Here is a 12279-nt window from a genome sequence, read left to right on the forward strand (position 1 = left end):
TTTTATAGATGATAATTATTCGCGTTTCGTTTTCAATGTTTTTAGTGTTGTATATGTATTAAGCTGAAGTGTTATATATGTGAATATGTATTTGCGTTTTCTTTTTTTTTCTTTTTTTATGTATGAAATCTTACTTAACGGATATTCATACCAAACTTGTCTACCTTTTTTAAGTTTAGAAAAAAAGCTGCAGTTGTGTTGCAGTGATTTACAGTTTGAATACAGCAATATTATCTCATTTTATGAAAATTGTCCTATTTTATAAATATGTTGATTTGTTTTTTTTTAATTAAATTATTATTTATGGCTCTCAGGCTTGCAACAGTGTTCAAGTTTGAATTTCACGTTTGAATGAATATTATTAAAATGTTTCTTTTATAAGATAAATATTTTTCAGTGTATTTGATGTCATCATTCTATCATGTAACAATACGACTTCTAATATTTATATATTGATATGTCGTTTTTTTTTCTTTATTTACCGTGGAACATTTATCATTGAAGTTTTTCACTTAACAATAAATGCATCGGTGACATGTATAATTAGTTAAACATCCATTTAAACACGAAACGTTTACAATCTTAAAGAAACTATCGTCAAGTTGAATCTTTATAGAAATTTTAAATAAATATTTTGATGTAAATTTTGATTAGGTGATTTAGAATCAGTTATCGGATATTTCTCTTACAAAGTCTGAGGAGAAAAATTTAATTAAATTCTACGGAAAAATGTTAGACAATTTTACGGCTGGTGAGATATCATATTCAAGATCATCCAATTTCTTAAGAAGCCTCTTTCATAGTCGGGGATGTTTCGTATAAAAGTTTCCAATGTACTTTTAAGATAATTAGCATTAAAACGTCATAACAATACACCAAAAGTGTGCTAATGCCGTTTTTTTACGTTCCTTAACATTTATATCCATTTGATACTCTGTGCAAATAATCCTTTTAAAAGTGTTTTGCTTTCGCTTCTTCACAGAAATATAAATATATAACTTTCATACTGCAAGAAGTCGAAATGAGATATTAAAAATGCTTCATATTGCCGTTGGACATGCAAGTAACAAACAGGAAATCATTTTGAAAGATTAGATCCAACAATAAATTGAGGAAGATAAAAGAGATTAACACGTTTTTGCTTCATGTATTTTTTTAATTAAGCAATTTTGTTATATCAGCAGCCTCAGTCGGTGGTTGTCCGATGTCGACCATCACATGTGTAAATAATTTAGTGTTGTTAACAAACATAAGTGTGTAGTCTAATGTATTTAGTCCATCTCGATGATAACGCTTTTTAACTGTTTTCAGCAAATATGATCTGAAAAAAGTATTTATAATCATTAAAAAGTGTAACATAATATTGTTTCAATATATGCAGAAAAAGTCTAACTCGGCGAAATATTTTTACTATATAGAAAATTCAGTGACATTTTGCATGTTACACATATAACGATAATACATAGTTTGTAAGCAATGACATGTTTAATCCTTTTCCGCTACGCAGAAAGGGGATTATAGAAGAGCCCGTTTCCGTCTGTCTGTCCATCCGTAACACTGTGGTGTCCGCTCTTTAACTTTTATTCTCTGATTTTTTTAAAAAATAACTTGGCACAAGTAATCACCATAATAAGCCGATGTGCAAAGCGCAATAATTGGGTTGCAACTCCCAAGGTCAAGGTAACCCTTAAAGGTCAAATGTTTTAAAGTCTTCATTTCATAATAAAAAGTCTACATTTCGTGTCCGCTCCATGAAAATGTTTTGAATTAACTTGGGACAAGTGATCGACGTGCAGAGAGCAATAATTTGGTTGCTACCCCCAAGGTCAAGGTCACACTTAACGTCTAAATTTCATGTCCGCTTAATAACTCTTAAACCTCTGAAATTTCTTTTTTTAATAACCTGACAAAAATGTTCACCATTATGAAACGATGTGCAGAGCGCAATAATTGGGTTGCTACCCACATGGTCAAGGTTACACTTAAATGTCAAGTGTTAAAAGTCTACATTTTGTGTTCGCTCCTTAACTTTAAAACCGCTGAAAATTTTTTATTTCTTAATAACTTGACACAAGTGATCACCATTATGAGATGATGTGCAGAGCGCAGTAATTGAATTGCTACTTCCAAGGTCAAAGTCACACTTACAGGCAAATGTAAGAAAGTCTACATTTCGTGGCTGTCCATAACATTTAAACCGCTGCAATGTTTTTTAAGTTAACTTGGCAGAAATGATCAACATTATGACACCATTAGCAGAGTACAATAATCAAATCATAACACTGAAGGTCAAGGTCACCCTTAAAGGTCTAATGTAAAAAAATCTATTTTTCATGTCAGTTCTATATATTATTGGCAATTCTAAGGTTTTAAAATTACTTGGCACAAATGATCTCCACCATGACAAAATATGCAGAGCTCAACATCCAGTTTGCTACCTCAAGGTCAAGGTTATATGTTCTCCATAACTTTTGACTTTATGGAAGATTTTAAATAACTTGGCACAAATAATCACCATCGTGAGATTATGTGCTAATGATATGCATGGCACAACATAAAGGTCATGGTTGGTAAAAAGGTCAAGAAAAACACATTCATATTCTCTGCGGAAGGGGATGTAGCTGTCTTTCAGACTGCCTTCTTTAAAACTTGATTCACATGCTTTAAGTTGATATTGTAAAAGAAAAAAAACTATTGCTTTCAGGCGTACGACATTCAACGTAGTTACAACGTCATTAATAAAGGCTATTACAGAAATATGTCTTTGATATTCTGTTAAGTTAAAAAATATATTTCTAAAACTGGCGAGCCGTGTCACTTATTTGATCAAGTACCTCATTTTGACAGGCGATGTCTCTCTGGTAGCATGTCGGATCATCTTGTATCTCCCAATGTTAGCTGGCGGTCTTTCTATCTTTAAATTTGATGACTTTAACCTATAAACAGTAGGTTTACATACAAGATACAGCAATCGTGTTTTTGCACATCTTTATACTTTCGTGTCAGAGGGAAAAAATAAAACTGCATAGCAAATAATAATAAAGTTTTCATCAGCCCATTTATTTTCGAATTCAGTCATAAAATGTACATATTATATTTTTTATACCTAATAAATGTAACAGAAAGGTTCAATATTAAGTGTTTTTAAGATGTGTTCTGGCATTGCAGCAATGATACTGAAATAAATGTATAATAGTGTACCTTAGTGCCATGTCATCGTCTTCAGCTCCCCAGCCCCAATATAAGTTCGAATAACCATTCACCTTTAGAAACTGATCACGTTTTATACTAAATACGCCCCCGACCAACGTCATATAAGGCAATCTGAAAACATTTTAGTAAATTCAAACCTTATGCATGCGGTAACGGTTTGTTTTCTGTTGATAAGAAATGGAGGGTTTGTCTAACGTGGAATAAAACAGAGTAACTTCTCCATACTCCTTATATTGACGGCTGTATCAGTTAAAAGAATTGTATTCTCGGCAAAATTATGCATGTTTCCCAAATATGTTAAATGAAAAAAGTTTACGGTCTTGTAGTGAATGTTTGTTTATTACTATCCATGTTTTTTTTATTTTGAATAGTATTTTTGTTTGTTTATGTCTATTTCTTGTGTTTTAATGTAAGTACTTACTGTACTTATTTTTTGTTGTACCTTTTACCCTCGCTTTACATTGATTAGAACCCTGCATAAGCATTAGATTCCACCGCCAAAAAAAAATATTGACTGTTTAGATTCAACATTTATATTTTAATAAAAGATATATGGGAAAATATCTGGAAAAAAGTAATTCTTTCTAACATACTAAATCAAAGTACATGTATTTAGAACACCTTAACATAAATAAGAAGGAAAAGTAAAATAAATATGGCATTGATTATATCAATTTGCATATAACATTTCTGTAAAAAAAAGTCACAGTACTTATTTTTACAAATGCCCATCAACGATGTACATTTCATAATGTGTGCTTACTGAAATGCGGCTATAACACTATAAAATAATATCTTGATATAAAATAATCTTAGATCACTATTTACAATAATAGCATTTTGTAAAATACTTATTAAATGTTAAACAAGTTTGTAAATAAATTTATACAAATGATAAACCATTAATAATTGTCTTTTAATGTAAAATCGCTTGGTTTCGAAAACATTTACTTATTATTATTAAATAAACCAGTAGTATTTCATTAAAGTGTCCAAAAATGTATATGCTGACGTGCGAAGTTATTTGCAAATAAGTACTTTATAAAGACTTGATCAAATAAATGTCAGAATGAAAAATAAAAGATATTCAATGAAAAACAAAAATTAAAAAATTTAAATGTTCAGGTTTGGACATCTAGAGTGACATTTGATATCAAAATTTCAAAGTTTGTTTGACAAAAAAAATAAAAATAACACCCTGAAAAAAACATTAGAGCATCCCATATTTAAAATTGCAAAATGATTTACTTAAAAGTTTATTTGCAGAAACGATCAAAGTTATCAAATTAAAAAAAGAAAGAAAATAAGGTGAGTCTTATGCTCATAAAGCGTGCAAGGATAAGCCCACTGAGTCTGATGAAAGCTTCTTTCGGAAACAAAATACTTGAAATGTATTAATCTGTAAACATTTTTTAAAACTGCAATTTTATTCTTATAGAAGATTTCAACATTTTCAATCCCAACACTTTTGATGAAAATCATTCTAACAAAAATTTAAACATTTAGTCTCCGTTGAGTATAATTCTGATTCAATGTTTTGAGACGCAATGCTTTATGAAAACATGACAGAATCATCAACCAAAAATGACAAATTACATACATTGTATATATATTATTCATTGAGTGAGAAACATCAATTGCCTCATTATCAATAATTAATACAAAATATATAGAGATATCGTAAAATGTACATAAATGAGAATAGTGTTTAATTTGCAAACAGTGTAAAATCTAATTCAGTAATCTAATTCAGTAAACAGTTTGAATAAGAAAAATCATTCTTCTTACTGAAGATTACTTATTTAGTTTCGTCTGTCAGCGTCATATTGCTATCCGCTGTCAGTCAGAGACATTATTCGTTTCCGCCCTGCCGGACACCCTATTCAAATGTTATTAGCGATTACTTGATAGAGGCGTATTGGGAATAACAGTATTGATGAAATGTCAACGTTATTGACGTGCTATTTTCTTAATTCCATTCTAATATGTTTATATATTTCTATCAAAATTAATGTTGTATTCTTATTGCGAATTTCAAGTTTACTTACATATGCATATAATGTTAAATGATTTTCAACGGTATCGTTCTCATGTGCACATATACGCACATAGATTGCGTTAGATCTTTGCTTTTCCATAGACCATTTTCCATTATAAGGGATTTGAAAAATTATAATTTTTATGATGTCAAATTGAACAAAAACAATTACTAATTTAGAGTAGCAATTGTTTATTCTATACATTTACTTACCTGTAATTAAATTTATCAACTGAAATAGACATATGTCGTGGTGATAGTCCACATGTGTACATGTTTTTATCATTTTCCGGCAACAAATCAACGTCATGAAATATGACACAATCGAACGTCCATAGTTTCCATGCCTCCATGAATCCTGCATTCATTACCCGACCTTTGTTAAATGTTAAATTTCCAGACTGAAATAAAATGGAAAATGAACGCGAGTCATTTAAGATTATTTTAAGTGTATTAGTCTACAAAAAATGTACACATTTTCTAAAAGTATTTGAAATATGATACAATAGAAATGTATCATTTCGATATTCCTTATAATATATGCCTTGATATAAACGTAATAAAAGTGATTTAGTATGAATAGTTATATGTTGAAATATAATAATATATTTTTAACGTATTTTATTTTCTTGTTATATTTAGATATGTTATATCAAACCATATATCCCTAACATCAACTGCATCCATATATTAAAGATCCTGTAACTCAAATTTTTATGGTTTTATATCATAAATACAATGCTCCAATGAGGATTTATCAATATCGTATGTTCCAAAAAGCATTATTTGTAAAGATATTACCGAATTTACATTTCATGTTAATAAAGGGAGGTTATTTAAATTTTATTTTCTATAAAGTTTAAGTCAAATTTTTCAATTAGAAATAAATTCATATATTTTAATGGTTACATATAATGTACACATATTTGTGGTACATATTTAACATATTCTTTGTTGTTTAAATATTGTTTTAGAAGCATAGTTATAAACATATATAAACTTTCTTTCTTAAGTGTGGTAACAACCTTAATTACAATATACAGGATCTTTAATACTTTGGTGTTTGGCTTTTATGTTTGATACTTAATTCTATCAATATATGTATTAAAATGATTTATTGCACTAATTCACTTTCATGCAAACGTGGGTGGAATAATCAATCAAATGATTAAATAGAGGATATTTGTTTAGTTCAGTGTAAGATCGGAATATATTTCACCGAGTGAGCACCAAAGGTATATTTCACGAGTGGCGAAGCCACGAGTGAAATATGAACTTTTGGTGTTCACAAGGTGAAATATATTACGATCTTACACTAAACTAAACAAATTTTCTTTTTATTATATGCAAAGAAACGTTTTAAAAAGACATTAAACCTAATACTGAATGAAAAGCGCGCCAAATAATAATACAATGTGACGTCATTTACGACGTCACGTCATTAAGTTGGTACCCGGTACTGTGCACGCTGGTATTTCACTGAAACAACGTAAGGGGCTTAAATTCAAAACAGTGAAATTATCAAAGTGGTAATTTCACTGTTTCAAACAGTGAAATTACCAGTTTTATATCACTGATATATTTCTATAAACCACCGAAAAGAATGTAATAAATGTGATTCTTACCAACTTACTTATTTAAATGCTATTTTAACTCAATAATAGTAAGTTTCTAATTAGCAACGGAAATATATATATATGTGTTAAAGCAGAATGCTTCCAGATTCATGCTTATTTTCATGAGCTTTTTGAAAATACATTTTAAAGTATAATGTTAGGGTGAACATAGAAAGTAATTTTCACATTGCAAATGCCACTTACAATCCACGTGAATTATCAAAAAGGGATAAAAATATGCAAAACAAATAGCTCGTGCAGCATATGTCACGCAGTAGAAATATGGAAATAATAACAGTAAATCAGTAATTTATCTCACACAAGATGTAAATTAATCCTTGTATCTTACTTTCTTAAAGTACTCTTTTCTCAAAGTTGAATTGGCTCATCTGAAGGCGTGTAGCTTTAAAGGATTTACTACAAAACAGTAGCGAAACATTTTTCATGCAAAGAAATCCACCATAACTCATGATACATTTTAATCATACAACTGAAAAATAATATAATCTTAAATAACAAACTGCCTAACAACATTTACCTATTACAGCGTATATTATACGTGCTTGCACAGATCTATCATCATTCAAGAAATCATTTACCTGTTCTATCACAAAAATTCTGAATTCCAAAAGTTGTCGCATTAAAACGGGTATAAGATAATGTAATAAAGTGTGTAGATGCATTTTCCTGCCTCGATATGGCACAATTATTGATATTCGTTGTCTTGCAATACATGTCATTGGTTTCCAAAGTCCACCAGATTGCACTTCAGAAAATTCTATTTCATCTAAAAGATGATCAGGAACCCTCGATGAAATCGATATTTTACCCTCTGAAGAAAAAAACAAAACAACATACAATTACTCATTCATATAAGAACATTTGTATTCATTGATATTACGGAATGGCTAATCAATATTTCTGAACCGAAATGTCTGTTTAAATCAAATTACTTAAAAACGCTAGGAAATGTTCAATAAAGGAAATAACGAGGACCGTTTAGTACATAACTGTACATGTAACATTGTCCCGAATGATTTGTGAGAGAGTAAATCATGATATAAGTTCGTATGTCCTGTACTTTCGTTTATAAACTACAAGATCAAGATAAAGTGACTAATATGTCGCATTTCCATTGTCTTTTTTTACTTAACTATTAACCGACATTTTATACATACATTGTAGACAAATTGAACACACAGAAGAATATTGTCAATATTCATCTATTTATCTGAGATTGTATATCCAAATAAGTATAGAAATTGGGTAAAGGAAGATGCAAAAAAGTGTATTAAACATAGATCGGAATGCAACATAACTCGTATAAATGTATATAAATCAAATATTTAAATTTCTAAATTTCTTTTGCAATTTAATATTTTGACAAAATTGAATTGTAAAAATACTTTTTTGTTTGTGTCTTTGTTTTTTTTGTAGTGATCAGTCAATATTTAAAAAATGGAATGGCTATTTATATCAAGTTATGTATATAAACATATCAACGAATTATTAAATCCTTTGTCTATGAGTAAGAGTAATGAGTAAGATTAATTCAGATAAATTATGTGTTTTCTTACCTAAATGTTTTGGTATTTCAGGACACTTTTCGCTAGAATTAGCTTTGCCAGTGCCAGCATTTTTATAAGTATTTTGCTTTATATAACTTTTATCAAGATCTTGTATATAATATTTCTTTTCTTCCCAGTCCGTATCAAACCAATTTTCACCCGACATGCTTTCTGCTTGCACAATTTTATTCGCATTCGTCTTCTTTAAAGTTCTTGTCATTTGTTTATAAAGTGCAGAATTAAAACGAGGAGTATAGTACTTTCGATAGACTTGAGATCCGTTGATAGGAATACCTGGAAAATCCTTTTCTACAGATTCATTTTTTAAACTAGCTTTAGCTCTTTGTGTCGGTTTATGACTAGATACTTCCAAAAATCTTAATTTCCTTTCCCGATAAACAGTATACGAAGTACCACTTAATTGTTTCTTTTCTCTTAATTCAGTTTTAACACAATTCAATTCAGCAATAAGTTGAGATATCCTTTCAGCATAAATTAACGCCTTTAACTGCTCCTCGTATGTTCTTGCTGGCAGAAATTCTTTTTTCGTCATCGCTTCTATGCTTCTTTCAATTTGTTGTAATAAAATCAACATTCCATTTGTAGTTTGCCTGTCTACTGTTCTATGTCCCCGGTGATTCTGTCGGTGAACAACTAAAATCTGAGATAGTGTCACCATTATAACTAGAATAACTGCTATAAGGTACATTGATCCTATAACATCTTTCCTTTTGAACATATTTTGGTAAGCATAGTTGAGGTTTCATGTTGTATCCTGCATGAATTTGTAATCTATCATATCAATATATCAAACTTGTTGTAAAAGCATCCTTTTCTCTCATAAGATAGTATTGCTGTTATGAAAAATGCTCTGATATACAGAAAGCTAAAGAATATCATTTAAATAATTCAAATAAAGATTAATGTAAAAGTGACGTTCCTGATTGATGTTGCAGTATTACCAATTAATATTCCATTCATAGTATTGTATAAGATATCTAAAAACTGGAGGCTCGTTTTTCCTTTAATCCTACGCAGTGTTCTAACATTTTCTTCAGAATCTTTGTATTATCGGAAAATTGTCCCTATCTAGCATGACCAGCAGTACGATTCCTTCTTTTCAATATTTCGTTTTGCCATAACAATATGACGTTTTCCTAGCAATGATATGCCAACTTAAATTTCAAACTAACTTTGTGCTTAAAAATAATTGAAACATGACTTGCGTCACTCAAGAATAGCAGCAATAAACATTGAAAATTAGTATAGTTTTGAAACATTTTATTTTCTTTCTAGTAAAATATTTCAGAAACGACTAAAATGATTTTGTCTGCACATAATTAATGTCGTATACAACACAAAGAAAATGACAATAAACCAATCAGTTACTATAGCATCTTAAGTTGAATAAATAAACGGCAAATGTCATGCAGAATTCACACAAAAATATTATAAACACTATCTTCAAATATCTGATTGATCTTATAATTGACCTTTGATATATAATTTATATTATTACCCCTCAATTTTTTCATAATGCTAATTTCCCATAGGCCTCTGGGAGTTATTTTTACTGTTAATGCAAGTGTACCACGTGACTTAAGAATTTTTGTTCTGTTACATACGTAACAGTATTTTTTTATCAGGTCACGTGGTCTATTTCCTAAATAAAATGAAATAAAATGGCCGCAATTTTTTTCTCGATTCATTCTTATTTTCAACGTTAAACCCCGATAGGACATTAATTTCTCCTCTGGAGTTACTATAAAACTCATAAAATTTAGTTGTTTGCACCCTGGTGTGCTTTTCGCGTATAAAATATCTTTTTGTTGAATAGTCAAAAAGTGAACATCCGTTTTCAACGGAAGTAATTACACGGTTATGATCTGTGAAATCTGATCCTTCTGTTTCCAGAATATTCTTAGCATGGTTTTTGACAAAATAACGATGATATCCTATGTCCACCATATCTGTAACGTTTCACTGATTAATTTTGTTAAATAATCCTTTGTTGCATGCTTAAATCGTCTACATGTTCCAGTTTGACACATAATTATTTACATTGCAAATGGGTTAGTGTTTTGTTTCCTTAATAAAACCTAGCTTATTGTATGTTTATGATTTGTAGATATCATCACTTGCTTAAAGAATAAAAGAAAAAGAAAACTTCTCAAGTAGGCCTACAGTAAAGTACACTTAAAACTTAAAAGGTAAGGACAGCTTAGTTATTGTTACTCTTGGTTTATTTTTGTTACAGTTAGATTTAGTTGACAATTTCAGATCATCTCAGTATTTTTGTTTGGGGTAATAAAATAAATAACACATGGGTTTGTGAGTAACAGTAAAAATATCATCCCTCGTAAAAATACTGTTTCCTCGGCTACGCCTCGGGTAACAGTATTTTCCTCGGGATGATATTTTTACTGTTACCCACAAACTCATGTGTTATTTATATACTGGTATTGCAGTAGCCGAGAGTAAAGACGATTATGACAAGTATTTGTTTAGTTTTACGGTGCACCTACATAGTTTAGGTCATATTGCTCCAAAACAGGAATTTTGATTTTTGTTAAATTCGGGTGTTACAAACCTTAAGCCGCCTGACCTGCTGTAGCTAAGAGATGCGTAGACTCCAATAATTTGATTCAATTTATTGCATGTATCAAAAGCAAACCATTTTAGCTGTGAAGACAATATGACACCAACTTAGCGGTTTTCTCTAATTAAGTTAACAAACAGTGGTCATGATTGCATAGACTAATTATTGGTCAAGAAAAGTAAGTGATCCAGACAGAATAATCTATCCTGTACCGGTATTCTGTAACCTTGAGATGTCTTTGCAAAGTTTGTAGTGAAGTATATGAAGAAATTCACTTTTATAACCAGGCTAAGCATTATTTTCTTATATTTAAAAAATGGGGATAATTTGATGCCACCCTTATTTCTGTATTAAAAAAATATGAGATTCATTCTCTAAAGTTGAAAATATAAGTTAGAAATGTTTTTTCAAAGTTTGTTTAGCACACATATTGATATCCATTGATTCATTTATTCACTGCACACATTCACACATATTTAGAATATACATTTGTAATTCATTTTATTTAACAGTGAACTCCGATAAGTATTTGCTACTTTTATTATAACCTTCTTTATTTGTAATATATTTTACAAATGGAATCTATAATAATGCTTTTTTAGATAATCGATTTTCGTGTGATGCAGTAAATTGTGCACGAGAATAGTCTCATATAAACCGTCAATTGTTATTCGTTTTTACGTTAGTTTTCAAAATAGTAATCGTAAGCGTGATTATGATGTTTTCAACATTTTTGCTACTGACGGTTCGAAGTAGGTGCAACCTGTGTTCCTTAAGTTATATGTCTCGTTTATTGTTAAATGTGTTCTTTTTCAAGATTATTTGTCTTTTTACGGACTTCATGAACTTCATTGTCACCAGTAAGTATTTCGGTAATTTCTTTACCTTTTTTCTCTAAAAAATGTCCGTATGTGATTCATGTGTCAGGCTTTTACTTTCTTTAATTGTTCTTAAGATTTTTTTTATTTAAGAGTAAAACAAATTAATTTGCAGTATCATACTGGTATGTTACCACCTCGAGTCATTTTGGGTATACGACCAATATGTACTATACTTTTGAGTTTTTTGAACACGAGATATTTATACTTTTCAAGACACCATTTGTTTGTACTTACGAATTGCTCACAAAAATAGCAATTTTGTAATTCACACAAGTAACACCATCAAAACAAAGGTGCGAAAGGTAACTGATTTTAACTTCCAATCTTAATCAAAGACGAGCAATTGTATTACACCCAACTGCAA

General features: G+C 29.9%; 1 protein-coding gene across 1 annotated transcript; it reads right to left on the minus strand.

The window, feature by feature from the left end:
• Positions 1 to 930: 930 nt before the first annotated feature.
• LOC132725497 (beta-1,4-N-acetylgalactosaminyltransferase bre-4-like) lies at positions 931 to 9452 on the minus strand. The gene is made up of 6 exons (XM_060710634.1): positions 8445 to 9452; positions 7467 to 7699; positions 5465 to 5652; positions 3202 to 3324; positions 2835 to 2936; positions 931 to 1321 (listed from the first exon to the last, which is right to left on the minus strand). The coding sequence occupies exons 1-6, from the start codon at positions 9172 to 9174 to the stop codon at positions 1156 to 1158; spliced, it is 1542 nt and encodes a 513-aa protein (XP_060566617.1). The 5' UTR covers positions 9175 to 9452; the 3' UTR covers positions 931 to 1155.
• Positions 9453 to 12279: the final 2827 nt, after the last annotated feature.

This window comes from Ruditapes philippinarum, unplaced genomic scaffold (genome assembly GCF_026571515.1).
Source record: "Ruditapes philippinarum isolate M1 unplaced genomic scaffold, ASM2657151v2 ctg7829_1_1_1_1, whole genome shotgun sequence".
Classification (NCBI taxonomy): Eukaryota; Metazoa; Mollusca; class Bivalvia; order Venerida; family Veneridae; genus Ruditapes; species Ruditapes philippinarum.

Excerpts from the sequence above, each read along its gene's own strand:
- LOC132725497 (XM_060710634.1), bottom strand. The coding sequence starts at position 9,174 with ATGTTCAAAAGGAAAGATGTTATAGGATCAATGTACCTTATAGCAGTT. Across the intron at positions 5,653-7,466 it reads GAATTTTTGTGATAGAACAG|TCTGGAAATTTAACATTTAA; the intron begins GTAAATGATTTC and ends ATTTTATTTCAG. Across the intron at positions 2,937-3,201 it reads GACGATGACATGGCACTAAG|GTTAAAGTCATCAAATTTAA; the intron begins GTACACTATTAT and ends TACTGTTTATAG.